Source organism: Callionymus lyra, chromosome 16 (genome assembly GCF_982586985.1).
Source record: "Callionymus lyra chromosome 16, fCalLyr1.hap1.1, whole genome shotgun sequence".
Lineage (NCBI taxonomy): Eukaryota > Metazoa > Chordata > Actinopteri > Syngnathiformes > Callionymidae > Callionymus > Callionymus lyra.
Genome location: NC_141833.1, coordinates 7,852,316 through 7,880,033, shown reverse-complemented (window position 1 = coordinate 7,880,033; position 27,718 = coordinate 7,852,316). Strand labels below are relative to the sequence as shown.

The window sequence follows — 27,718 nt, the reverse complement described above, 5'->3', positions numbered from 1 at the left end:
ATTTTCTGAGCACCCCTAGTTGTCCCTGGTGGCCACACATATATATACATACATATATATATATATATATATATAATGCGCTTATAAAACCATTGCGCTCCCTAATAGCCGTTTAATATACATTTTCTTAGGAATTAAACAAAAGCCTATCACAGAAATATCGATAGGTTATATAAAAAGATAAAATAGTGTAAAAACAGTCAAAAAGACAAAACGTTAACAGTGATCAGCAATGACAAATGACGATTACCAATAAATGCTATAAATTATAAAAGCTTTTAAAAATAATATTTAAGCGTAAAAGGCGAATAGAAGTAAATAAATAAACGCGTCGTTGTTGTGTTATTTTAATTTTCCGGACTGCGGGTGGGCGGGGCTCTACATCCGGGCACTGCTGCTGACCCCTGACGTGAGGCTGCAGGATTGCAAACATGGCGGAGGTAAGAAAGTGAAGTAAATATTCGGAAAATAATAAGAAATAATAAAAGGCGCCCGACGGAGCGGTTTAGACCGCCAAACACACCTTTCGCGTATTCGCCGAAATTTATCGAGTTGAAATTTAAAATGGCGCGGCTGGTTCTTACGGTTTCAACGTAATTCCGTAGACGAGCGTCTTTAATAAACTTCGGGTTTAGCTAACGTTAGCTGCTGCGGTAGCGACTTTTTTTAACATTTGTTCAGCCATATTTGTTTATTCATTTCATCGCTCCTTTTTGTTCGTTTCTGTATAAATACTAAACGCTTATATTTCTATATCGTTTCTTTTCTTTGAAATAACGAACCCACGTTGATGTTATTGCTAGTTCGATATTAGCTTTGCAACTTGGAGATAGTTAGCCGAACCAGCGGGTGAAACTGGCGACTGTTGTCTGTTGTTTTTCGCTCCCGGCGCCACATATTGACGTGAATGTTTATGAAAAAGTCTGGGTAACACTGTGAGGCGGTGAGTCATATGGCGATGAGGGTCTTTGTTGAGCTGCAGGAAGGAGCCTCAGGTCAGGCGCGCTTTTTCTTCTGCAGTCTCTTCGCCTTGACTTGAACCGTGTGACCAACGCAGCAGCTTTTCTTATGTTACACCAGATATGAAGTTATGAATCATATATGTTTGCCCTTTTCTTTTCAGCCCTCCCTTGGGAAAACGAGCCCAGGTATTTATTTCACATACTCTATACAGTTTTAAAGTTTGCTAGCTTCACATACACACTAACCTCCAGTCATTAAAATGACACAAAAGTGTTTTGATTTTTTCTCTAATATTAGGCATGTGTTTAAGATTAATTGATTTATGAAACCATTATTATCAGATGTGTCTTGTAAATATGTTCCCAGTGGTACAAGTATCATTTTCCTGTGAGAAATATTAAGAAAGTTATGGATGATTAAACCTGGTAAAAATGCACTCATTTCTGGTGAACCTCCTTAATACTAAGTCAATAGGCTTCAATATTTTAGGTGTAACCTTTTGTTAAATCCGACTTTCAAAATGTTATACCTTGCTTTACATTTCTGAATCAAAAATGTTCATTGCCAGTGTCGTGGTGACATTACATAATAAAATAATTGAAATTACCACGAAACAGAAAAAATGGGTTTAATTATATTATAAATAGTGTTAATCATTTTTTAATCAATTAATTAATGTTAAGTTTTAAAATATGATTCTCAGAACAAGAACAACGTTTTTAGAAAAACAAAGTGCAAGATGACACAATCTAAGTCTAAAGATAAAGAACACAGATCAAAGAAAAAGTAACAAAGAAAAAGGATACAAAGATTAATGGAACATCATCATCTTTTCGCTCCACTCCTGCCCCCAAACGCATAATTAAACAATCTAATAGCACGAGGATTAAAATATCCCTGAGTCTATAAGTGTTGCATCTGCATCCATGATGACAGTCATCCTCTGAAAAGCAAATTAATAGCCTAGATTGAACAAACATCCCATAATTTGTTTACATGTACAGTAAAGGAAACATAAAGCATATGGTGTATTTTTATTGTTTAAATACATGAAGTTGGCAGTGTGAAAACTCGAGTGAAAACTTGGAAAGTGGCATCACAGATTTTTTTTACGTTGTCTGTTTGAAAATGTTGATAATCCTGATACACTAGGACATGTATTCTACGTCATTAGTGTTGTTGTACAGGAAAGGAAAACTTCACTCTACACACATAACTACTAATATATGAAACGGACAGATTTCAGGCACTTTAATGTCTTATTAAGTAAATATTGATTAATAAATACATTTAAAAATGATTACATTGCAGATTTCCTTACCTTCTTTTCAGAATATCTATGTTTAACTTTATGAATTAATTTCCCCCGTTTTGCGTATATTTAGATGTTAACAGTCTTGACTTGTTTAAAAAAAAATTAGAATTAGTTTGTATCCTTGTGTTCCGGCGCATTAACATTTTCAAAAGTCTTAAAAATGTTAAAAGCATGATAATTAACAGTGTGTTCTTTTGATATGTCAAACTATTTGGTAACATTGACTAAATAATAATTGAAAAATAAATTTGCAGATAGTTTATCAAATTGAAAAATCTAAATATAGATAGAAATTTCTTTTTTATTGGCTCATTGAATTGCAATCACATTAGCGAAAATAACAAAACCCTTAAGTGTAAATTCAATGAGAGTCGACCAAAATTTTTGTTCATGGCTTAATGTGGTATCAGGCGAGGCATGCTTTATGCAGGAAATTGTGTTTAATTTTATGTTTAGAAAGTTAAGCATTTCTGTGAATTTAACTTGCCCTAAGTTGCAAGAACCCGTATACAATTGTTTTATTATCTATAACTTTAATTTATTAACACATTTTTATTGCTAGTTATCCTATATTTAAAGTTGATTAACAAATAAAAGATTATTTGTAATTCTTTGCCATTGTTACTTTCAGGAGGGTCAGCAGGTTCTGTTGACCACGATTTCGATCCGTCGGCAGACATGCTTGTTCACGAGTTCGACGATGAGCGCACGCTGGAAGAAGAAGAAATAATGGAAGCTTCGGACGACACCAACATCCATGAGATCGATGATCTTGCACGTGTGAGTTTCTTTTGTGCGTCTTTTTTTCCTGATGTAATATTTATGTTCAATGAGAAACTCAACTTTTCTTCGGTGACTCAGGAAGGAGAAATGCCTATTCATGAACTTCTAAGTCTGTATGGCTACGGAGGTGGTTCTCCCGTTGATGATGAAGAAGAGGAAGAGGAGGAGGAGGAAGAGGAACCAGAAGAGGAGGAGGAAGATGACGATGAAGAGGATGAAGCAGATGATTTGGACAATGATGAAAGTAGCAGAAGCACAGGAGAGCTGAAAAGAAACGAGGTGAGTCAGCACCTTAATAGCTATAACAAAAAAAAAACCTACTTGTCTTTAATTACGTTTTTCTCTCCATCAGGTCAAAGGAGTCATCAACTCAATTGTTCAGGACGAACACGTCAAGGCGACCGTTGAAGTGCGCACACGCCCCGTCAGGTCTCTGGGAACAGCAGAACTCATTCGTCCTCAGAGACTCAAATACTTTGAAAGTATGTTTACTGCACACTTTTCTTTCTAAAGCCTTTTAAAAAGCTGCAAAAATTAAAGAACACGTTTGGTTTCAGGTAATAATGACGCAGAGGAGGAGTCCGATGAAGATGAAGATTACGTTCCATCTGAGGACTGGAAAAAGGTACATTTATCTTACTGGTATTTCTTCTTATAGCACACATTATTAAAGCTCATTTTCATTGAGCCTTGGGACACTTTATTATATGACACTACGTTTGTATCTTCTTGAAATTTTTGTCTTTCTCAAAAAAAAGTTGAAAGTTTACGTATAACAATCATCTAAGATGTTACAAAATGAAAATAATTAAAAAGAATTCAATGTTTAGGAGCCTATAAATGATACAAGAAACGACTTTAGAAGGAAAAAACATTTGTATTTTATTAATACTATTATTTAATATCTATTAATGTGGCCTATAGTGAAACCATAGTTTTCTATTTTTGTTCGTCAGGGCCTTAGTTTTCATCATCCATGTTTATTGGTAGTATTATAAATGTTGGATATTGGACCATGATTTGGTTAGTAAGTAAGTAATTTACATTTATAGAGCACTTTTCCAGACCAGGGTCACAAAGCGCTTAAACAATCAAAACAATACTCAATAAAATATATACTTAAAAGGTCAATATTGGAGATCCATGTGTGATATGAACTGTTGTCATTTTCTTTTTTCCTTCTGCCAGGAAATCATGGTGGGTTCAATGTATCAAGCAGAAACACCATCTGGCTTATGTAAATACAAAGAAAACGAAAAAGGTAATCATCCATTTGCTCAATATGTTTTCAACAAAGGTTTCACCAAATACATTAAAGATGGAAGTTTACAGTTGTGGATACCAGCTGATCTAAACCAGCAACTTTCCAAGAAGTTACAAAACTGATCACGGTTCGCTCCCCAGTTTATGAAAACGACGACCAGCTGCTGTGGAACCCCGAGTGTCTACCTGAAGACAAAGTTATAGAGTTTCTAAATGAAGCGTCCAGAAGAACGGGGGAGGAGAAAGGTGTGGACGCGATTCCCGAGGGATCCCATATCAAAGACAATGAACAGGTGAGAGGTCACACATGAAACTGAGGGGAAAAGGAGAAATATTTTTTATACATCTTTATAGATGGAGAGTTAGTTATTTTAATTAATTTTATTTCTTCAAATTTTGGTTATTCATGTTGAAAAAAAAAAAATCATAAATCAGCCAATCTTGTTTAAAAATAATGAAAATACATTTTTTAAAATAAAGTGCTCAACAATATATATATATGTATATATAAATAAAATGCTTATACAAACATGTGGACATCCTTTCCTCAATTCTTCCCTCGAACAAAGAAAATAATAAATCAACAAATCAATACTAATAAAATAATTGGGTAAATTTCATTGGTCGTCGCAGTACATTCATTTTGTTCAGATATTAAAAATAACAAACGCATAATAAAATATTAATACAATCTGTAATAAAAATAATTAAATGAAATGAATAATAAAAAAACAAATGCAATAATGATACTTAAAACGGAAATACAAGTGCACACACTACAAAAATACAACAATGGGAGATGAGAAGGAGTCCTAATTAATCATTTTATATATTTTATTCAATTTAAATGTATAATTAAATGGTAAAATGAGAATGGGGGGGGAAAAATGAACAATTTTTATTTTATTTAAAAACATTTGATCAAAATAATCATGTCATTAAAATGCTAAAAGAAATGGTGTATTGTTAAAGAAAACTAAAAATTGAATACTAAATGTGTGTGTGTTTCTGCAGGCGTTGTATGAACTAGTGAAGTGTGATTTCGACACAGAAGAAGCTCTGAGAAGGTTGAGGTTTAACGTGAAAGCAGCCAGAGGTAAGAAGCATCGATCTAGTTCACTTTTCCACTCCTTCGTCTTCTTTGATGTTTTTCAAGTGTTGCTTTGTTTCCCGCAGAGGAATTATCCGTTTGGACGGAAGAAGAATGTAGAAATTTCGAACACGGACTAAAAGCTTATGGCAAAGACTTTCATTTGATACAGGCCAACAAGGTGAGTTCACTCCCGGCCAGCGTCGACACCTGGAAAAACTGGTTTGTTTCTTTAACCATGTCTGTTCTTTCAGGTGAGAACTAGGTCTGTAGGAGATTGTGTGGCCTTTTATTACATGTGGAAGAAGTCTGAGCGTTATGATTTCTTTGCACAGCAAACCAGACTCGGCAAAAGGAAATACAACCTTCACCCCGGTGTAACGTAAGTCGTCGACTCGCACCTGAATTAACTTTTTTTTAAATGTCAACTTAATCATTGACAAATGAATCCAAAAGACGGTATTAAAGTCCACAGTGCAATATATTTTACTGTGATTGAGATCAGACTTATCTTTGGAAGCTACTAATAGAATTCAGCAACTCTTCTACTTATAAAGTCAACTCTCTAGTTTTTCTTCATGAAACAAACGTCAACTTGTAAGTTTCACCATCAAATGCTAAATTTAAAGGAACATTTATTTATTTAAAGCTTTCATGGGCCACATAAAACCACTTTACGGGCGTGGATTGTTCCCTAAACCTTAGGTTTGTCCTTTAATTATTAACAAACCAAAACCATGATAAATAATTTTGTTGTTTAGAAACACGCTTTTAACATAAATCTGATAAAACTATGGGGTGTGAAATGGCAAGAATCTGAATGTTATGAAACGTATCACGATACAGGTGCAACGATACAATATATTGCGATACTGTGGTAACAAGGATATAATAGTATTGTCCGAGTACTTGACTCTGGTGTTGCGTAATTTACTAACCTCATGACTCTCATTTATTTAAAAAAAACTAAATATGTCCAAACAGCTTTGGAGACGACTGTATCCTCCAGTCCTCAGCAATAGTCGGGATCTTGCTGGATTTTATTGTTCCTTCCTTGATTTTCTGGAACTCCTGTTGTGTTATCAGTTTTATCTTGCCCTTTAAAGTATATACTTTATTGAATATTGTTTTGATTGTTTAAGCGCTTTGTGACCCTGGTCTGGAAAAGCGCTATACAAATAAAAATTACTTACTTACTTTAGCTGTGGAGGAAGTGATCACTGCTGCCACCCAGTGGCCAGAAGTTTAATAGCAAAAATATGCTGTGAAAATTTGTATGTGAATTGTAGAAAACAAGTTATTTTATAAACTATTGAAATATTAACCATAAACAAACTATAATAGGATGCAATTAGATCTGACCCCGAAAGGAAAATAAGAATAAATATATTTTAATATTGATACAGTGCTTTTGAATATTAATAAAATGTCCTGCAGGAAAACAAAATCCCAATATACTTTAGGAGTTTGTTTTTCCTCACACCCTTAGATGATTATTGTGTTTTTGTGTTGGGGAGTTAAAGTAAAAACTAATGACTCAAAGCAGCACAGATGCTAAAACGACTCATTTTAACTGCTCAATATATTTTATGAACCATAATCCAGATCAACACAGGATGTTCAGTTTGTTTTCTCCCTGAATAGAGAAAGTAAAAATAATTTAGAAATAAAAAAAAGAAAAGTAACAGACAGAGTTTATTTTAGTTTTTTTATTCTCAGTAAAGTTTGCAAGTTTTGTTTTCGTCTTCATCACTCTGGGTTTAACTTTGTCTCCGCAGGGATTACATGGACCGACTGCTGGATGAGACGGAGAGCGCCACATCCAGCAGGGCGGCGTCGCCTCCTCCGACGGCGTCCAGCAGCAGCGCCAGCCAATCGGAGCGAGAGGACGGCAGCAGCCAGAACGGTGAGTCGGCACTTCTTTATTCCTTGAGTTCCCCCTCAACTTTGACCCCCCCCGTTTTTTTTCCCCTCCTCAGGCATCGCCGGACACAATTCCAGCCACCAAGCAGAAGTTCCCACCTCAGTCCTGGTGATCCAAGTCAAACCGGAGCCGGTCCAGTCCAACGGCCCGTCTCGCCCTCCAGCAGAAGCTCCTCCGCCCCCCGCGACGGAAAAAAACTCCAACGGCTGCAGTAAGCCCGGCACTCCCAGCCACGACACGAACGGGCTACCGGAGCCCCCACTCGACCACAAAGACACAACCCCGCCGCCCGACAGACCCGGCAAGAAGTTCCGGACGGAGGAGTCGGTGGTTCCGAACGAAGCGGAACCTCCCCGAGCGCAGGACAACTGATCCTGTGAGGGTCAGTGATGAATTTGGCTTTAAACTTCCCAGAGAACGGGCCGAGCAGAGACTCTGAACACTTAAAAAAAACAAAAAGAGGTCATGAAGCAGAACTCGTCCTCCAGGAGGGGGCAGTAGCGGTCCACACCTCTCTTCTACACCTCCTGACCTTCGTCTTTATTCCTTCTTTCCTCGGAGAACTGACATTTTGCCAAGAGTCTCCCCCTTTTTCTTTTTTTTCCTATTTGTACTCAAAGAAAATAAATTTCCATTAATATTTTTTTACAGAACAGATATTTATATTTTTTAACAAGTCTAAAGATGTGTATTTGCTGTTGAGGAAACTTCAACGCGCTCAAGTCTAACCCAAAAGAAAAACAAAACACACGGAGTGAGCCGGCGACACCAGAACACTTTAGTTGCACTTTGATTGTAGACTTGTCGCCAGGACCAGGACTCCTGACGCTCCTGACCTTGGCCCCGCAAAGCCCCGTCACCACCACTAGTCTTGAGAATGAATAAACCCAGGTTCGCCCCCTGCTGGTTTGTTTGTGTAACGCAGCTGACATCAGTGATGTCCTGTACCGTAACTGATGTAGAAGATTGTCGTATTTTTGCATTTTCAACCGATTGCGTTTTGCTTTTTACTCGACCGAATGTTTCGACTTTTAACGTTTGTATAGATTTGACTTTTCGGACGGTCGGAAAAAGAGAAAAAAAGTCTTATTTTTCGGGTCTTCCTTGTGAACTGTACCATTTGTTGCTTAGTTGTTCGTAAAGTGTAGCCATTCCTCGTCGCCCTCAGTTCGGCCGTACGACGTCATCGGCGTTCGCCATTTCCTTCAGTTATTTTTTTTCTTTTCGTTTCCCCTCTGCATCACGACATGAATAGAAGTGTATTCCACACCTGACCGTGAGTGGAATCACATCAGCTATATTTAATAAATGTATTATTGAAATGAACGTTTCTCCACAGGTGTTTGGATTTAAAAACAATTAAAATGTTTAATATAAAAAAAGGCACTTAAGAGATGATGATCCAGGGGAGGACGAGGATTAAGATTCACTGTCTCTCTGAGGGTGAAAAGAAAAACCGAGTCATTAGCGGCGTAAACGAGAAAGAAGGGATCATTAAACTGCTCTCACTCGTCTGCTCCTGCACGAAGGTGATGTAGGAATAGACCAGACTTCCTGCGATGCTGCAGGAGACAAACGGTCACAGGTTCAAATCCTTCATGTAGGTTAGAGGGAGATTTAAATGATACTTTTGGCAACAACTAACATGTTCACAGAGATATTAACGTGACGTTGAATCATCACATCTTTTGTTTCTATAGTTGGAAAATGGGATTTAAAAACATATTTTATTTTAGTTAAAAGTCTGGATATTTTCATAACCATGTTTAAAGCTAATTAGGCTTCAGCTCAGAAAAGGTTTTAGGTTCTAAACAGCAAAAATCTTGGGAACATTTTTCCCCATTTAAAATGTGTGAAAATTAGAATGGTTTAATTTACAATACTTTGATTATTTTCTAATTGTTTTATTATTGGTTATTTTTATATTTTAAATACGTATTTGAATAATCAAATTAATCATTTCTAGATGTCAAAGGGTAGATATCTTTTTTTTTTAAATGGTATAATTGAATTCAATATTTGGAATATGTCCAAATGGCTTTGGAGTCGACTGTATCCTCTTGTCCTCAGCAATAGTCAGGATCTCACAGGATTGTATTGTTCCTTTAGCTGTGGAGGATGTGATCACTGCTGCCATCTAGTAGCATAGTTGAATTGAATTCAATCATTTGTATTTTCAAAATTATTATACTTTTTATTGAACATAGTTTGATACTAAAATTACAAAAAATAAATTTTAAATTCCATCTTTTTTTTAACGTTTAGCCTTTTAAATTCAATATAAAAACGTCGGTATCATTGTGACACCAGACAACAGCAAAAAAGTAACAATCTACTTAATCAAATTTTCAGCCAATCATGCGTCGCACGGACGATCACGTGACGATGTAGCATAACATGCTCAAGTAAAAATGCAAGCGTTTATTTAGAATTATTGGAATTACAATATAAAACTTGGTGTAGAAGCGAGTGTATTTATTTTATAAACATTATTTTATGTATAATTATTTTTAAAAAAATACAGCGACCTTTAAAAATACAAAAAGAAACAAAGTTACAACATTTGAAACATTAAATGCAACGATTGTATATTCAGAAGCTACTGATCGACTTCAGTCACTCAACAACACTTTGGTTTGCATCCGTGCTCAGGTGAGTCTTACCTGACGTTCAAACCCACAAAGTTGGTCCAGGTGAAGATGTAGTCTCCTCCGAACGCCATCCCCAGGTAGGTCACCATGATGTTCTGCAGCACAGAAGAGCGACGGCTGAACATTAGCGAGGGTCGCCAGAAGGTTGACCTTCTCACTGACCTTGATGCAGCCGACGATGGAGGTGGTGAGAGCAGAGTTGAGCTGCGTGCACATCATGATGGAGTACATGAGCACGAAGCTGTGGACGGTGGGGGGTCGGAGGTCAGCGACTGAACCTTTCATGATCACAAACATCTCACCTACCCCATGACACATGAGACGAAGAACTGCCCCACGAACATGGGGTCGGACCAGCCGCCGTACTCCAGACCCTGCAGACGTCACGTCAGAGAACAAGTTCTACACGACGACGAGAAGTTCTCACCGATTCCAGGTCCCCTGTGAAGTGAGCGAACGCCAGGGTGGGAAGAATCATGATCAGACTGTTGTAGTAGAGGAGCCCAAACTTGCCCAGATCCTGCAGAGGAACATGAGAGCGATCCTGAGCCAAGTGACTGTAATTCTGCGGCCCTCATGAGAAGGTCTGAGTAGAACTGGAACTAACTCTTTTAAGTCAAAAATAAATCAAATTAAACTTTAAAAAAAAAGAAGTTCCCTTTACAACACATAGATATTTCATATTGATTTTTTTTTTTTTTTTAAGATTTATGCCAAATAAAATAAGATCTAAAATTGTAGTTAAAGAGCCACGTTAGCTTAGCTAAGCTAGCAAGTAGCCTCTTTTAGCCTAGTTAGCTAGTATTTCGCTTTTATTACTTTTATTTGATCATTTCTTGTAAAAAAAACAACTAAATAACTCTTTTTGAAATACATTTATTTCATAGCATATTAAAATGCTTTTTGCTTAGTTAGCTTTTAATTTAAATTTATTTTTGTTTGTTACTTGTTATTCTTTTCTTTCTCCTTGATTATTTCTTGTATGTGAAAATAAATCAAAAATAACTTTTTGAAAAACTCTCTATACTAGTTTTATAATTATTTATTTTTTAGGATATCTGAACAAAATGATATAATAGATATGATAGCTAAGCTAGCTACTATTTTTCATATTTTCGTCACAGTATTAAAAATGGCCGCTTCAGCAAACGTAAGCGTCCCCTGCCTGAGAGTCCAGCTTCTTCTTGGTGTAGGCTCCGCCCGCCGCCGTCAGGACGTTGTTGAGCATGATGAAGATGTAGCCCTGGAGGTCAAAGGCCAAGTCGGTGCTGTGGACGAGGCGACGGGTCAAAGAGCCGCAGAGAGAGACGAGCGCTGAGCGGTCGGGCTCACCTGGCGGCGATGAAGGCTCCGAAGATCATCAGGAACACGCTGGTCTTGATGGACGTGGAGAAGGTCTTCCTGTGGAACGAGACCTGGTGTGAAGAACCCTCTACAGTGAGGTGAAGGACAACTCACTTCAGCAGGAGGCCCTCGAACACCATGGTGAGGAAGATGGTGAACCTCCTCAGCACCGTGAACATGGGCAGACTGGAGAGAACACAAGGTCACCTGAAGGTCAGACACCGGCGTCGCTTCGGGGTCTCACTTGAGCTTCTGCGTCCCGAACAGGCCCGTGATCTGGTTCCCGACGTAGAAGAGAGGCAGCGGGAAAATCTGAGGCGGGCGATGTGAAGGTGAAGGTGAATGACATCAGCGTGTTGTGCGAGCGAGTCGCCTCACCTTCCCCGGGATGCTCCGGTTGATGTCAGGGAAGGAGATGATCCCCAACATCTTCCCGGTCCTCAGCACCACGATGGTGGCCAACATCTGGGAACATAGAGCGAAGATTCCAAGGAAAATATAAGGCACATTTTCTAAGGAAGGACAAGTGCACCTAGGTTTTTTTTAACTAAGTTTAAAGTAGATTCAGGGATGACAACAAATGATAAAGGGTCTCCAAGAACAAAATATAAGGCGGTGATAATAATATGTAGTGAAGTTTCTGAATTCAAAAGCCCCGCCCCCTTTCTTCAGACTCTCCCTAAGGTATGCATACAGAGAAAATGATAGCATAAACCTTTGGCTTTTTCCTCAGATGAAAAAAAAACACTCAAATTTGGAGAACCTTTATTATTTACACAAAAATCAAAACAACGATAAAACAAGTAAAATACTAATAAAAAGTAAAAAAAAAGAGAAAATTATATAAAAAACAATGAACGCATTTATAATTTAAATAAAAATGTTAAATACTTTTTGTTGAATAATGTCTAGTAATCTTTTGGCCATAGAAATGTAAATAAAAACAAAACAAAAATACTAATAAATACATAAAAAATACTAAATAATGATAAATATGGCAAAAACAATACATATATGTATAATTTAAATTATATTGATATAGATTTATATTAGTTTCTTGTTTATTTTGGTGCATATTTATGAAGTTATCTTTGGCTCATTTATATTTTTCAAACCATTTAAGGGTAGATAAAACAGTAATGAAACAGGTAAAATACTAATAAATGGTAATGATAGTTGAAAAACTCATAATGCCAAAGATAAATAAATCAAGAACAATAAATCTATGTTTAATTGAAATTATATTGACTTTAAAAATATATATTTCAGTCCATATGTTTTGGTAATCTTTGGCTCAAGTTATATATTTTTTAAACCATTAAAAGATATATTTATGAAATATGTCAAAAATGTTTTGCTACCTTTAATGGCCCATAATACATTCCATCAATTGAACTATTATCCATAACAAAACAGAAAACATTTGAGTCAATTTTGTTGCAGATTTTAGGTATTTTGGGTGAGTTTCAAAAGTAGTCTCAAGATTCCCAGCAGAAGACTTGACCAGAGGACTTGGATGGAGCCAGTATTATTAGCGCTGACTTTAATAAGTAACTAATAGAAGGTGCGTCTGTTAATAATAGAGGTTCAAAGATGGAACCCTGAGGAACACCTCAGTCGTAAAATCAGTTTTCTACTTACCTGGCCTATTCCAAGACATGTCGAGGAGGGGAAACTGTGAAGAGAAAAGAGTGAAGTTAGATCGAGATGTTCTATTGGAACAAAGTTCTGGTCCCGATCGAAACATTCCTGAAGCTCGTGAACTTTGAACTTTTTACCTGTAGCTGCTGAGGACGCTCTTGTTTACGACAACGATCAAAAACGAGCTGATTCCGTAAAAACAAGCGGCGAAAAGTCTCAAGACCACCGTGGAGTCACCCGGGGCTTGACTGGGTGGATGTTTGGGGGACAGCGGTCTGTTGGCGGGATCAGGTCTGCGTCTCAGCCGCTCCGCCATCGCTGCGTCAAACTAATGAACCTCTTCTAGAGGAAAGGCATCCGCCTGGCGCGCATGCGCGACGGGAAGAAAGCGAAACCGGAAGTACAAGCAGTTAACTATCGAAGAACAACACGGACGTTGACAAACAAAATATCGACAGTTTGTATCGTGAAATGAAATGAATTCCAAACTGGACATTATTTCCTTGAAAATTAAATCTTAATTCATCATAAACTGAATTAAAATGATAGCAAACGTCAAAGTGTCACGCAATTTTATTTTGATTGGTCTCATCGTGATTTAATTTGAAGTCGCATTTTAGGAAATAGTTTTATGGCCGAGACCGAGTACTGAAGTCCATTGATCAAAGGGGTGTGTATAGGCAAAATTCAGTTCAGTTCAGTTGATTCGATACAATATTTATCACGATACAGGGGCAACTAATAAATATAGTATGATACTGTAGTAAACAAGTATACATTTATAGAATTGTCCGAGTACTTGACTCTGGAATTTGATGAAGCCGAAACGTTTTACCATTTACGTTTTAAACATTTCCACACATCATTTTTAAAAGCTGCAGCAGTTGACTGTATCCTCTCGTCCTCAGTCATCGCTAGGAACTCACCGGATGCTCATTTCGCTGCGGAGGACAGAATGACTGCTGCCATCTAGCGGCCTGAAGTTTAATAGCAACAGAAAATAAGCAAATGGCGTTAACTTTTTGGAATATGCATGTTAAAAATTAAACCATAAAAACTATGCTCAAGATGATTTGTAAACCGAAAAAAAACAAACTTGTCAATTATTTATCGTGACCCTATTTAGATGCAAAACAACGTCAACTTCCGTAAAATAAAACACTTTATTATGGTCTAAAACAATGAAGAGTCCACAGCTCGTTTTTTTTTTTTTTTCTAATTTTTATACACCTTTAAAATCACAGTTTTGATTTCAAACAACCCAATATTGGGAGAACAAGTTACACTTCTAAAGCAATTTACCAGAACAGGGATGTTTGCAGACCAACTCCAACCATCGTGTGGTTGAAAAAAACCAAAAAACCAAACAAAATGTTCCAACCAATCGTATCAGTGCATCGCCAGCAAGTCAAACACGGCATGTAAAGCTTTATATATTTACACCATCAATGCTACAGTACCCCCCCCCCCCCTTTATTTAAACGCTGGAAATGCCGACAATAAAAGTTTACATTACATTCTGTAGTTCTGGATTGTTCCACAATAACACTTTCCGACGTTAAGTATGCGATTGTGCTGCTGCACCGTCAATATAAAACAGAGGGAGAGAGAGCAAAAAAATAAAATAAAAATAGTGCCGATAAAGAAAAGTGCTTTCAAAACATTATAAAGGTACTTCTACGATATGTCAGTCTACCTTTGTGGTCTAGATTTCAACAATCACTTCTGGAAAAAAAAAGAAAAAAAAAGTCTATATTTTTAGGTGAGAAGCTGTCAAGTTCTTCTCAGAGAAATACTGACGTGTTTATTAACTCAAACTGACAACATTCGCTCGCACACATTCTTAGAAAGACGACGAGTGGTCCTGGACGTACAAGTACCAACTAAGAGGACCAGCCTAGAAACAAAGAAAAACAAAAAAACCCGGCGAGAGCCTGAACACAGGCATTAGGATCAGAGGGCGACGCTCCACGTATAAAGGCAAGCTCTCAGAAAATAAGTAACAGACGCACGACGACCAGCTTCTTTTCTGGTGAATGACCCTGGAAATAATGGAGCCAAATGTGGAATACATAAAACTTCTTATGTAGTGTTGTGTTGCCGCCTCAGAAACGGGGGAAACAATGGATCCTCCTCGGGCTCCAATAATACTGAGCCGAGCGGGAAGCTTTGAGGAATAAAAACACACTGAAAAAAACTGCAATATGCATGAGTTCAAGCAGCACAACAAACCTCACTGTAAATATGCATAATCGCAACGAAACAAAAGGTATGAAAACAATCCCTGCCTCCGTTTGCCTAAATACAAAACTTCAGTGTAACAAGAGGTCCTTTGTCTCCGACGCTTTGTTCTCCTTTAAAACAGGTAAAATTCAAGTCCTGTGGTGGTGCAGGTGTAATGGAATGAGTCTTTTTTTGTCAATAAAATATTATTTTTTTTGTCCTTTTTTTTTTTTTTGTTGCTTTTCTTCTATACTTGGAGATGTGGTAAGCATGCAAGCCTCGTAGAGGGAGGAGGGCCCCAGAAGGGCCGGGTGGAGGGGGGGCTGGAAGCCAGGAGGCTTCAGGCCAGAGCGGGGAAGGCCTCTGGATCATCCACGTTGGGAACGGACACACCACCGGTCTGTAGAACACACACAGAGATGTAAATACAAGAGTTTGTTGCAGTGCAATATAACACAATTCATAGTTTACTCACTAAAAACTGATATTTTAGATCTTGACTTAAAACCTAACCTTCTCAGAACGTCCTCCTCCCCCACGTGCCGTCCTGCTGCCTCCCCCGCCACCGCCACCACCACCACCACCGCCGCCGCCACCGCCTCCTCCTCCTCCGCGGCCTCCCCTCCCCCCGCGGGCGCCACCACGCCCGCGCCCGGGGCGGCCGAGGTCGCCGAAGTTGATTTCGAGTTGAGATGTGATGTCGTTGGCTGGTTTGCGGAAGTGATGGTCGGCGGAGTCGTCCGGGTTGATCTGCTGGGAGAGGAAAGGCCACAACATTTTTAATTAATTTGCAGTTGAAAGATGAGAAACGTGGTGAGGAAAGGGAGAAGAGCGCCACCTTGTGGTAGACTGGAGGCTCGACTTCTGCCTCGGACGCGTCGATCAGGGCACCGACGGGCCTCTGAGGAAGCAAACACAAAGTTATTAGAACACTGTATGAGCCATTATTTTTGACATTTTCTCCTTTTATAAAAAATAAATAAATTATTATTGGCTCAAAAATAAAGATTTTTACAAGTAATACAATGTGGTAAAAAATGTGATATGTTGCATTAGAAAAATAAATATACTAAAGATTATTATCAAAAAAAGACCCAGTGTATGGACTCAGAGCTAAAGTAAATCTCATGAGAGTGTCTTTCACTCACATCTTCACTCTTGGACTTGTGCAGCACATATCCTTTCTTCCACTGGCTGTCGGCGCCTTCGTTGGGCTTGCGGATGTTGAACTCCACCTTGGTGCGCTCCTTGTCCTGCATGGCCTTCCACTCGTCCAGGGTCATTTCTTTCGGGCCTTCGGTTTTCACTTCCTCCACCTCGTTCTCCCTGCAGAGGCCACAACGTGGTCAGACCCAAGTAGCCGATCACTGTCACACACACACGCCTTGTAATCCTAGTGGTGTAAGGCCTCATTTGCACTAAACTGTGACGGAAAATAATGTTTTGATAAAAATAGTCTAAATAAAATGGTGTTTGGAAAATACATCTCAGTGTTTTGAGAGGTGTGTACTGTAAATAAGATATATATACAATAAGTTATATAGCGATTCTTTAGGAACAAGGATTTATTTGTAGTATTGTCCGAGTACTTGACTCTGGAGTTTTATTCGTTTTTGAAACCAAAATATAGCCAAAAATCATCTTAAAAAGCTGTTGCAGTCAACTGTATCCTCTTGTCCTCAGTCATTGCAGAGATCTTGCAGGGTTCATCGTTTGAGCCGTGGAAGACATTGACTGCTGCCATCTAGCGGCCGGAAGTCTAATTGCAACATCAGAATGAGCAAAATGGGGTGTATATGTGTATGTTAATTCTTAATCAAAAAGTTATTTTTTAAAGACACTTTAATTGAATTTACTTTACACTTTAAACAAATGAATATTGTAAAAAACGAAATCATATTTGAAAGCCAAAAAAATAAAATAAGAGAATCAAGGAAACAATATTTTGAAAATATATCGATGCACATGATAATGTTAGTATTTTCAAAATAAACACCCTTCAGACAGTAATAATCAATCTAACAGAAATGATATTAAAAACAATGTGACTGTGTGTTTTGGGTCTTACTTGTTCTCAGAGTCAGCAGGTGCTGGTTCTTCTCCCTCTGTGGCGGTTTCAGGAGCCGGAGTTTGTTCAGCGTCACTGACGGAAGGAAAACAGCCGCGATCTTAACGCTCAATCATTTCAAGTCAAAGTGTTGTCAAAACTGTTGCTAAAAAGGAAGCCGTTGAAACCTACGTTACTTCATCTTTGGCGTTGGCCCAGTTCTGCGACCCTCCGGTGGCACTGCGCTTCTCCTCGCCTTTTTGATTCCTGAAAACAAAAGGTGATTCAAACCATTGTGATAATAGAAAAACGACTTGAAATGACGTCACATGTGTGCAACACTGGAGCAGCTGAAGTTAAAACAACAACAACCTCTGGAGAAGTTTCCATCTTCTGGGTCATTGTGACACAGTCAAGGTCATGTGGTCACAATAACTCGAGCTACTTGTCTTGAACAGTGTGAAGCAACATTCACAACAAACTTCACTTTTTAATCACTCAGTTCCAGTGTGAAAGTTTGTGTGAAAAGCTTTGCCGAAACAAAGTGATTACTCAGCACCTTTTCAATTGAAACTGCAAAGATTGAAAATTAGTTTGACCATAGTTATGCAATTCTTTGTTTTTATAAATTATTCTGACTCACTACTGCAGTGTTATTCTGTACAGCAGCACCTCTCACTTTGTTTTTTGTTTATATTCGGTTTATTAGTTGATTATTTAAGTTGTTGATTCATTTATTTCATTTTTTGGTAATTTATTTTCTTGAATGTCCTAATTGATGTCTGTTTAAGTCTTTAATTTTTATAAGTGTTTAATGTCTGTTGCTAAGTTTTCACGTTTTGCATCGTGGGTCAGAGACGACCACAATTTCATTGATGCTGTATGTCTTAATACATGCATATTTGACAATTAAATTAAAACTTGACTTGACTATGTGGACAACATTCAATCGTCTCTCACAATAAAAGCTCCAATACAGAGAGTGAACGTTATATCGTATCGTTTATAGTCATTTATTTCATCCTTTTTTACGAGTCAGAAAAGATTGTTCCATCCATCCATCTATCCATCTATAACATCTTATTATATTATGATAAATAAATGAAAAAGTTGCTCTTGAATTGTGTTCATCTCAAAATTAATTTGTTGTTGTTGTTGTTGTTTTTTGCCTCCATTTGCCTCCAGTATTGAAGTCTTCACACACCGATAAAAATGCTTTCTCTCAACAACTGGAATAATTGGCGTCTACAAAAACACTACTTTGTATTATTATTGGATGTTTTCCGCCACTTCTGCGCTGTAAACTGCAACTTAAAGCCTCAGATTGTGTGAGCAAATTGGCCTGGTATTACCATGGCAACAAGTGTAGGACAGGAAAACACTCGGCGCAGGTTACATCATCAGGTTGAAAATAATTTGGGGGGGGGAGGGGATGTTGAGATGTGATGGAGTGAAAACACAACACGAGATACAAGGATCGGCAACGGACTCACGATTTGTCGTTGTTGCTGTGTCTGTCGAAGTCTCTCTTCCCGCGGGAGTCGAAGCCTTCTCCTCGGCCCATTCCCCGTCCTCTCCCGCCGCGCCCGCCGCGACCACCGCCGCGCCCCCTCGGTGGCCGGTCTCCAGAGGGCCTGACAAAAATCGTCGCCCGTCAGAACCGCTCGAACCGAGTGGCGGCTGCGACGCCTCAACACTTACCTATCGACGGAGAACTCTCCGCTTCCCTCGGGTTTGTCCTCAGTGGGCTTCTCGAAGCGTCGCTCCCGAGGAGGTCTCCGGTCCGGCCTCTTGTCTGCAGGTCGCCCCTCGACCGGACCGCCATGATGCTGGGCACCCGGCTGGCCTTGTTGATCCGGCCTCCGACCCACTCTTCGAATACCTGTCAGGAAAAGAAAACGGCATGAATAATTGCTATTTATTCTTCTACGTGCTTGACAGTGAACAGAAGAATAAATATCTCACAACATAAATGTGGAAAACATGCATTAATCACAAATATTATATAGAAAGAAGTGTCTGTTATTTTGCTTCAAACAAGACACAATTAACCAACTTATTCACATGAAGCAAAAATATTAATATGCATTGTTTAAAGTAGGTATTGTTGTTTACAGAACGATCAAGATAAAACAACAAGAAATTATATCGCATGAAAAAAACCCACAAAAACATCAAATGCATGAAAAATATATAGTTATATAGTTATATATATATTACCAACTCTCACTAGTTCAAAGGGCAACTTCTTTCATGAACCCGTCTAAAGCTTTTGTCTTTCTAATATTATTGTGGAGAAAATCTTTTTTCCAAATAAAAAACACTGAAATGAAATGCATTGTTTTTTTTTTGAGGGCCAGGTAGTGCTGAAGAGATTCTCAATATAAGTGAACTGTAATGCAAAGGTTTCTGTTTCAACTGGTCCATATATTGACATATAATGATGGTGGAGACACTTAAATATGACCCTAAGAACATTGAAGATGTTTTATCCCTCATTAAAAACAGAATTTAACTGGACCATTAAATAAGTAAATGTGCCTTTGGGACCAGAAGGACTGACACTAAACAAGTAAGAAAAAAACAAAAACATTTACTTGGATAAATTGTATTTAACCCTTGTGTCATCTCTGGGTCAAGGTCAACGACCTCCCTTCTTCCATAACCACATATGTAGTGTTGGAGGTCGTTCATCTTGACCCAGAGATAACACAAACACTTTTGTTTTTTCGTGCCTTGGGGTCACCTTGACCCCGAGACATCACAAGGGTTAAAAGTTGCCGTCTTTTCTACATGATCAGTTTTATTTCCATCCAACCCAACAATGACCACAATGTGACCCGTGAAAAAAAAAATAAACGATGGGTGTGTATTGGCAAGAATCTGGTGACACAATATGTACTATACTGTTGGAACATATTCGTAGTATTGTCGAGTACTTGACTCTGGTGCTGCAGAATCTACAGATCATATGACCAAAGTCAGCTATTAAAGCTTTATCCTCTCATCCCCAGTCATTACCAGGATCTCATTGTTCCTTTAGATGCAGAGGACGTAATGATCTAGTGGGCGCAAGTACATTTACACAAAAACATTCTTCTCCGTGTTATCTTGACCTTTAAAGTATATACTTTATTGAATATTGTTTTGATTGTTAAAGCGCTAAAATAAAAAGAAAGCAAACCATTTTGTTTTTACCGCAGTCAATTAACGGTAACCACAATGTAACAAAGCAATAAAACAAAATGATATAATGCTGTTGAATATCGATACAGCATCACAAAAAGAGCAACACAACAGTGTATTGTTATCGTCTCGCACCACAAACGGTTGGCAAGAACTACCAGAAAACATCAACGGTAATATACATCTGTATTATGCATCTGTATCTGCATCTATGTATTTGAAATGAATACGTCAATAAACCACAATTTATTATTGCATACATAACTTCACTATGATAACTGGATTTTCTTTTATAACAAGATATATTGCACTTTTATTTATTTTATATTTTATTTTATTTAAGAAACACTTAAGACGTTTTTATTTGTTCAGGCTTTTCCTTGATTTTCTGGAACTTCTGTTGTGTTATCAGTTTTATCTTGATCTTTAAAGTATATACTTTATTGAATATTGTTTTGATTGTTTAAGCGCTTTGTGACCCTGGTCTGGAAAAGCGCTATATAAATAAAAATGACTTACTTACTTAAGCATCAGGACCTTCTTGTCACCACAAAAACATATATAAACACTCATCAGTTTTTATCTATATAGTTGCAAACTCAAGAAGTCCCGCCATTTAATTTGAATTATTATAAACTCACAATAAATTAAATACAATTAACAACGATTTTTTTTACAGGTATCTATTGACATCTAACATGAGGGTTATGTTTAAATACACGAGTCGTTTAGGCATAAATATATAGCATTATTAATTTACTATCGTTATTTTTAATTCTTCTAAAATTTGGAAAATATGTCGACAACCGAGAAAAGCTTAATCGGAAAAAAATAATGCAACTACTGATATATTTTTAAGCGAAAAAGGCTCAAAAGTATTCGATGAAAAGCTGGTCCAGCGACGGTAAACAAGAGGCAGCTCCGGCTGCAGGTGCATCAGCCGCTGACAGGTCTGCGCAGCTGCATCATCCTGCAGACCAGAGTCTCTGCTGCTCACGAAAAAACTCCATATTCGAGGCTCAAGTTGCATAAAAAACCACAACGAGTCCACTTCTGTCAACACGCGTCCATTTTACCCCCAAAAGAAAACAACATAACAGTCGCGCTCCGTGTTGACCTCGGCGAGCTAACGATGCTAACATGACAGCTGATGAAAACAGCGAAAAATAGGTAAAAAAAAAAATGTCCTCACCTTCCTTCTTGAGCGGCACCGGAGCCTGAGTCTCTTCCTTCTTGTCGAGCAGCGGGTTCTTGCGGTCCTTCTGCGACTCCTTCTTCGGCTGCTTGGCAGCCTGAGCGGCGGCGGCGGCGGTCTTGGCTCCTCCAGCGGCGGCCGCCTCCTTCTTCTTGTTCTCGGCCGCCTTCAGGATCTCGAACGGGTCGGACTCGTCGTCCAATAACTGGTCGAACCGGTTGGTCACGACGCACCCGAAGCCTTCTTGCAGGTGTCCGGGCATGATGGCGCCCCTTCTGTGGGATTCACCTCCGATTCTACGAGGCTTGATGCGTACGAGTCGCTAGCTGCGGCCACAAGATGGCTGGGAGTTCTGCCTCTTCTCTTCCGGTGCGAGCACCATCCGGGACATCGCGCCGCGCACCAATCTGAGCGCACGCGGCCTTTAATGTTTTTATTTACATTACGTAATCATGCGCGTTGACGTCATGCGGTTAATCCGACTCTTTTTTTGTTGCGGGCTTGACGTCACGACAAGCATCATTCACGGACCTGAGGAGAGAATGGAAGACTAAATTTAGCTTTAAATGTCGATATATTTGTTTTTGATTCAGATTTCCACACAGTTTATTAATAGGTTTCATGTTAATAAAATGGAAAGTTCAAGATGAGAATAAATAATAAAATATAACATTTGAATAATATAATTGGATAATTAAAATAATAGCTTTGACTCTTGTATGTGATTGTCAAAGATAAAAAAGGTGTATGATGCTATGAATCAATAATCATCCAGAGTAACGATCAATGACTTCCATCGATCTATCTACAGGATTTTTTAGGTAGAACTTCATGATTTTTTCATGAAATTGTTTTTTTTCCAAATTATCCACAGAGAATACAGCAATTTTTCATAAAAATAATCAAAATAAAATAAGAACAAGAACAAAGAGAAATAAAGAGAAAGAACAAGATGATACAATTTAAGTGTAAAGATAAAGATAAATAACATAGATCAAATACAAATCAATCAAAGACAAAGGATACAAAGACTAACATAGAACAGAATGTCATGATACTTTCACTCCACTTTTGCCCCCGAACTCAGAATTGTACAATTTAATAGCACGAGGAATGAATGAGTCCCTGAGTCTATTTGTTTTGCACCTGGGAAGGAGCATTCTTGCACTCAATCTGCTTCAAATAATATAGACTACTATCACAACACTTCAATGTAGACTTTTGGAGAAATAAATAATTAAACAGTCATATTTTAACCATGTTATTGTTAATATGAATTGTCAAAGATGACAGGTTTATGACATAAGAGGTGATGACATCAGATTTATTAATCATATCAAATCAACAAAAAATTATAATCAATGAATATGACTATAGAGTTGTTTTTGTTATTTTTTTGAGTATTTATTACCCTTCAAAAAGATTTAAGTGAATCTTATTTTGCTTTAATGTTAGATTTTATTTAAACAAAAGTTTAATAAAATAATGATTTTGAGGCATATTTACTTTGATTTTTTTTTTTTTTAACGTTTCGACCCATTATTCACGATTTAAAATGAATTAAAAATAAAAACGCTATCCAAGCACCATCTATTATTAAAACTCTGAACTTGGAGGTGCAGCTGCAGGGATTAAGTGGGATTTGTGGGGTTTATAAAAAGCAACAAATGGAGTGCGAGTACGATCACGGCCGGCCAAGACTTGTTGAGCAACAGCTGGTGGAAACACATCTGCTCGTCCTCTAGTGAATCTGTAATAGATCGTTTATAATCTGCTGACGGCTCAAAAAATCTTCCAGTGCAGACTGAGGACTTTATTATATCCAGCTGTTGTAATACATAGGCTTTATTATATCATCTATAGAATTACAATCAGAGGTTCGACCTTCATTGTGATGTGATGCAGCTGTAAGTGGAACACCGGCGTATAAAACCAATCTTAGTCTCTGTAACATGATGAGATAGTGTTGTGGAGAAACACAATGAAGGTGTCGGGTGAAGTAACAGATGATGATGGTGTGCGTTTCAACATGAAAGCAGACACCAAGACTCACATTCAACCTTCGTGCAATTCAACACATCATTTTTGATTTTGTACATTGTATTTTATTTGAGCAAAGATACATTTCTGTTCTATATTAATCTTAAAAAACAGTTTTAAAAACAAGTAATTATTATTTATTAATAGAATAACTCAAATGGTTTATTAGTAAATATTAGGCATCAATTTTACTTGATGGATTAATAGATAAAATAATAGGCAACATCATTTCATAAAGATCAGAATTATTGCAGGCTTCAAATAAACATTAAATCTTGACACCCCCAAATCAACATGAATACAACTAGAAGTCATGTGTGAAATTTGAAGACACAACAGTGACCTCTGCTGTCAAAATGGGGAATTACAAAAAAATGTAGTCGCTCAAAGAAGTAAGTAATTTTTATTTGCATTTCCAGACCAGGGTCACAAAGCGCTTAAACAATCGAAACAATACTCAATAAAATATATGCTTAAAAGGTCAAGATAACACCGAGACAAACACAGGAGTCTCAGAAAATCAAGTAAAAGTCTGAACAAATAAAAATGTCTTAAGATGTTTCTTGAAGGTGTCAGGAGACTCCATCACTCCCAGAGAGAAAGGAAGAGAGAGGTTTGAAAGCTTAGGAACCCAAAGTAAAGTCGGGGAACAAAAAAGGAGTTTGTATAAAAAAAGAGGTTTTCCGTTTATATATATTTTTTGCACTTCTGGTTTATAACATCTCATGAGGCGGAAACAAAAAATAATTTTCCAATTACCATTATTTTTCGCCTTTTAATCCCATCCATCGATTTTCATTTTAGATTTCTCAGTTCATAATTTGTGATCTTCAGCACATGTTAACTCTACTGGCCACAAGCTTCTCCATCTGCCTTTAGTTTCCTCCTGGCCATCGTCTCAAGCTCTAGAAGTTTCTGATACAACATCTCTGACACTTCATCGTCAACGTCCATCTGAAAGCGTGGATCACAAAGTAAGCCTCATGGAGCCGAAGTAAGCTTTACTTTACTTACTTTTCTCGGGGCAGTGTAGCAGTTTCCTAGTCCTGAAGTTAAGCTGTGATATTTGACTCTTGGGTCCAGAGACTCTGGTTTTTGGCGAAACAACCAGTGCTGGGAAGAAGAAGAGAAACAACTTTGTCAATTACAGCTGGAATTAAAAGTTTTAAAATGCACTTACAAGAGATTCTGCTCCGTTATATGGCGTGAGTGTGAACGTGTTAGTGAAGATTCTTATCTGGGCAGACAAAGAGAAAAGTTTATTCGTAGCTCAGTCGTGATCATTTGTATTAATATGAATATGAATAGCAAAAAGCAACATTTTTTATAATTTTTTTAATAATAAAAAACAACAAATAAACGTTAAAATATAACTAATATATCCGTTTTATCTTATTCATATTAATACATTATTTTAAAGTAAATTAATAGAAAATATTGGTTGTAAATTGAAAATATCTATTAAAACTAGAGAAATTTGAACTAACTAACGACGACAATCTTCTCACCAAATACATAAACGGCAGGATGAGGGTCCAGAAGAAGGAGGGGAGAATGCCGTAAGTCAAATTGGTCATGACCAGCCCGGGGCAGATGACAGAAGAGAAAAGCCCCTGAAAAAAGAAAATCAATTAGCTTTAATAATTGGTTATTATTTATTGTCCACATTTAAACATTCAAACCTAAACTATCAATATACAACTTTTGTGAGCCTCAGTCTTGATTTAATGAACACAAAATATTTGAAACCAAATATGTCAAACTCAAGGACTGAAGTCATTGCATAAGGCTCACTGGATGGTTGGTCCAAATATCAAAGTAGATACAGGTTGATATGCTGACATATAAAGATGCCAGTATTTAAGGTAAGATAAGAAACAAGGGGTATAGATGTCAACAATTATACAAATACTCCTAATAAGAGTAGAACTGATGACTGACAATGATGAATTATTTGGGAGTGTTTGTTGGAGAAGCACAAACAAAGAGATAATCAAGAGAAATTGAGCCTCTTAGAATGAAAAATATGACTTTTCGGTCCCGTGTATGATTGAGTTTCGACACCCCCGGTTTAAGCAAATATATACGTCAGTAAGAAGAATAAAGTACCTGCTGGTTTTTGTGATTATTGAGAGCCACGCTCAGCATGTCTGCAGCGTACTTGGAGGAGCTGTAGGGCTCTGAACCACGACTGTGTTGAACATCTTCCATGCTGAAGGCCGACCTGCTGGCGTTACTGGAAGACGTCCACACGATCAGTGACTTCTGCTGCGGCTGGCAAAGCAGCGGCTCCAGCTCTCGGATCTGGTTCGTCAAAACGTCGAAATCAATCGCAGCGTGACATGATATGTCAATGTAATTGATTTAAAATGTAAACATTACCAGCACAAAATGACCAAAGAGGTTTGTTGCGAAAACCTCCTGGAGTCCATCTGAATTGAGTCGGTCCTGCTGAGTGAGGAGACCTTCAGCCGTCGCAAACATGTTTATAGCGTTCCTGCAGGAAAGTCATGTTAAAACTCATTCATTAATGTATTCTAAGTCATAATATTACCTTGAGAACAGACCCTTGAAGAAGGCTTTTACATCGACTTGTGGATTGGGCATAATTCCTGCATTCAGATATAAAAAGTCGATCCTGTTGTACCTGGAAAAAAACATATTTGCTTTATTATTAAATATCAATTAGGCTAAATCAACTAAGAAAAGCAATGGTTATTACCTTGTCTTGATCTCCTGAGCAGCCGTTAGCACTGACTGAACAGAGCCCACATCCAGGTGAAGCAGATCCACGTGTGCGCCGGCGTGAGACAGCAACAGGGAAGAGCGAGCGGCCTCAGCTCGCTGCATGTTTCTGCACGCCAAGCACAGGCGAAGCTGGCCGTCCTCCGTCAGGAGCCTTTCACACAAGGCCAGGCCGATGCCACTGTCAACAGATTTCAATAGTTGGGGCTGTGAGTTGGCAAGAATCTGGCGACATTATATGCATCACGGGAAACAATATGAAGATATATTTGTAGTATTGAATCTGGCGTGGCCAAATTAACAGACCACATGACTGTTTCAATTGAGTTTTGAAACCAAAATATGCCCAAACATCAGCTTGAAAACGCCACTGTATCCTCTCGTCCTCAGTCATAGCCAGGATCTCGCAGCCATAGGTTTAATTGAAACGCAAAAAATGAGCCAATGCTGTGAATATTAGCATGTTAATGGTAAATATACACACTGCTTTATTTAATTTTACACACACAGTATTGAACCATAAACCAAAAAACAAATATCAATATTTTCTAATCATTAATTGAATAGAGTATCATATTACTAAGAGCAGCATTAAATTACTCCATATTAAGACATGATATTAACAATGAAATATTATTCATATAAATACATTGAGATCCTCTCGGAAAACATTGTGACAGTTATTTTTATGTGGCATCTGAATATAAGCCATCAACTAGGTGGAAGAAAAATATATATTTACACGAATTATATAAAAGAAAACAACTTCCTTAAAAATAATTTTCGCTATTGAAAATAATAATCACGTTGTTATTATTTTCGTGTGTTAAGAGTTATTTCATGTCATTCCAACTTATTGTGGGTTAATATTACACAAATAAATATAGAAAACAAAGTTATTTTTTCCATAGGTTAGCTCACCTGTTAGCACCCGTCACGATAACTACTCGCTCCATGTCGCACCACAGTTTTTCCTCCTCAATTCTGTTCTGAAGTGGAAGTTCTGGATAGTTTTATGGATCCAGCTCCAGCCTCACTCTCGTCCGATGGGATCCCGCGAAGTCTCAGCCTATGTACGCGCGGGGACGTGGTGTGACCGACTGTCAACAAACTGCCGTCCAATCAAAATCCACCAACGGAGGGCAAAGAGGACAAAAAGTGCAACAACACAAACGCGAAGCCGTAAATTCTTGCATAAATAAAACATCACTCAGATTTAGTATTTAATACTTTATTAATCAAAATATATTAACAAAATTCCACTTTTACATTTGAACAATATGTTCATTTGGTTTATTTTCTCGTTGA

At 37.8% G+C, this 27,718-nt stretch overlaps 4 protein-coding genes across 7 annotated transcripts; 1 reads left to right on the top strand and 3 right to left on the bottom strand.

Annotated features, from left to right (window-relative positions):
* The first annotated feature begins 402 nt into the window (after nt 1–402).
* On the top strand, nt 403–8,664 carry mier1b (mesoderm induction early response 1b, transcriptional regulator). 3 transcript variants are annotated; one of them, XM_087811663.1, is made up of 13 exons: nt 403–440; nt 1,124–1,148; nt 2,910–3,058; nt 3,140–3,340; nt 3,414–3,543; nt 3,619–3,686; nt 4,250–4,322; nt 4,466–4,617; nt 5,339–5,420; nt 5,501–5,595; nt 5,669–5,796; nt 7,193–7,320; nt 7,394–8,664. In XM_087811663.1, exons 1-13 carry the CDS (start codon nt 432–434, stop codon nt 7,708–7,710), a joined length of 1,557 nt encoding a protein of 518 aa, XP_087667789.1. In that variant the 5' UTR covers nt 403–431; the 3' UTR covers nt 7,711–8,664. The 3 variants fall into 3 exon arrangements, with proteins under 3 accessions (XP_087667789.1, XP_087667790.1, XP_087667788.1); XM_087811664.1 differs by lacking the exon at nt 403–440 and having other exon boundaries at nt 466–1,148; nt 5,750–5,796; XM_087811662.1 differs by lacking the exon at nt 403–440 and having other exon boundaries at nt 468–1,148.
* A 16-nt stretch (nt 8,665–8,680) lies between these two features.
* On the bottom strand, nt 8,681–13,321 carry LOC148063437 (nucleotide sugar transporter SLC35D2-like). The gene is made up of 13 exons (XM_087811680.1): nt 13,112–13,321; nt 12,975–13,008; nt 11,712–11,798; nt 11,578–11,645; nt 11,448–11,519; nt 11,322–11,390; nt 11,155–11,257; nt 10,417–10,509; nt 10,296–10,363; nt 10,152–10,230; nt 10,002–10,084; nt 8,848–8,900; nt 8,681–8,775 (listed from the first exon to the last, which is right to left on the bottom strand). Exons 1-13 carry the CDS (start codon nt 13,288–13,290, stop codon nt 8,765–8,767), a joined length of 999 nt encoding a protein of 332 aa, XP_087667806.1. The 5' UTR covers nt 13,291–13,321; the 3' UTR covers nt 8,681–8,764.
* A 2,116-nt stretch (nt 13,322–15,437) lies between these two features.
* Nucleotides 15,438–22,025, bottom strand: serbp1b (SERPINE1 mRNA binding protein 1b). 2 transcript variants are annotated; one of them, XM_087811675.1, is made up of 9 exons: nt 21,623–22,025; nt 18,946–19,126; nt 18,738–18,878; nt 17,437–17,511; nt 17,266–17,340; nt 16,346–16,523; nt 16,036–16,098; nt 15,711–15,950; nt 15,438–15,597 (listed from the first exon to the last, which is right to left on the bottom strand). In XM_087811675.1, the coding sequence occupies exons 1-9, from the start codon at nt 21,885–21,887 to the stop codon at nt 15,538–15,540; spliced, it is 1,278 nt and encodes a 425-aa protein (XP_087667801.1). In that variant the 5' UTR covers nt 21,888–22,025; the 3' UTR covers nt 15,438–15,537. The 2 variants fall into 2 exon arrangements, with proteins under 2 accessions (XP_087667801.1, XP_087667803.1); XM_087811677.1 differs by having other exon boundaries at nt 15,711–15,947; nt 21,623–22,023.
* Nucleotides 22,026–24,051: 2,026 nt separating this feature from the next.
* Nucleotides 24,052–27,472, bottom strand: LOC148063435 (3-keto-steroid reductase/17-beta-hydroxysteroid dehydrogenase 7-like). The gene is made up of 9 exons (XM_087811679.1): nt 27,332–27,472; nt 26,388–26,591; nt 26,220–26,312; nt 26,048–26,162; nt 25,775–25,969; nt 25,174–25,278; nt 24,846–24,902; nt 24,680–24,778; nt 24,052–24,619 (listed from the first exon to the last, which is right to left on the bottom strand). Exons 1-9 carry the CDS (start codon nt 27,364–27,366, stop codon nt 24,512–24,514), a joined length of 1,011 nt encoding a protein of 336 aa, XP_087667805.1. The 5' UTR covers nt 27,367–27,472; the 3' UTR covers nt 24,052–24,511.
* Between the last annotated feature and the right edge of the window lie 246 nt (nt 27,473–27,718).

Coding starts and splice junctions, on each gene's coding strand:
- mier1b (XM_087811662.1), top strand. CDS start 1,091: ATGAATCATATATGTTTGCCCTTTTCTTTTCAGCCCTCCCTTGGGAAA. Junction 3,059..3,139: donor AGATCGATGATCTTGCACGT/GTGAGTTTCTTT, acceptor TCGGTGACTCAG/GAAGGAGAAATGCCTATTCA. Junction 4,618..5,338: donor ATATCAAAGACAATGAACAG/GTGAGAGGTCAC, acceptor GTGTTTCTGCAG/GCGTTGTATGAACTAGTGAA.
- LOC148063437 (XM_087811680.1), bottom strand. CDS start 13,290: ATGGCGGAGCGGCTGAGACGCAGACCTGATCCCGCCAACAGACCGCTG. Junction 11,646..11,711: donor ACCGGAGCATCCCGGGGAAG/GTGAGGCGACTC, acceptor CGCCCGCCTCAG/ATTTTCCCGCTGCCTCTCTT. Junction 11,258..11,321: donor GGAGCCTTCATCGCCGCCAG/GTGAGCCCGACC, acceptor CCTCGTCCACAG/CACCGACTTGGCCTTTGACC.
- serbp1b (XM_087811675.1), bottom strand. CDS start 21,887: ATGCCCGGACACCTGCAAGAAGGCTTCGGGTGCGTCGTGACCAACCGG. Junction 16,524..17,265: donor CCTGCTGACTCTGAGAACAA/GTAAGACCCAAA, acceptor TGGCCTCTGCAG/GGAGAACGAGGTGGAGGAAG. Junction 16,099..16,345: donor ACAAGTCCAAGAGTGAAGAT/GTGAGTGAAAGA, acceptor TTGCTTCCTCAG/AGGCCCGTCGGTGCCCTGAT.
- LOC148063435 (XM_087811679.1), bottom strand. CDS start 27,366: ATGGAGCGAGTAGTTATCGTGACGGGTGCTAACAG. Junction 26,313..26,387: donor GCTCAGGAGATCAAGACAAG/GTAATAACCATT, acceptor GTTTTTTTCCAG/GTACAACAGGATCGACTTTT. Junction 25,279..25,774: donor ATAATCACAAAAACCAGCAG/GTACTTTATTCT, acceptor TTCTTTTTTCAG/GGGCTTTTCTCTTCTGTCAT.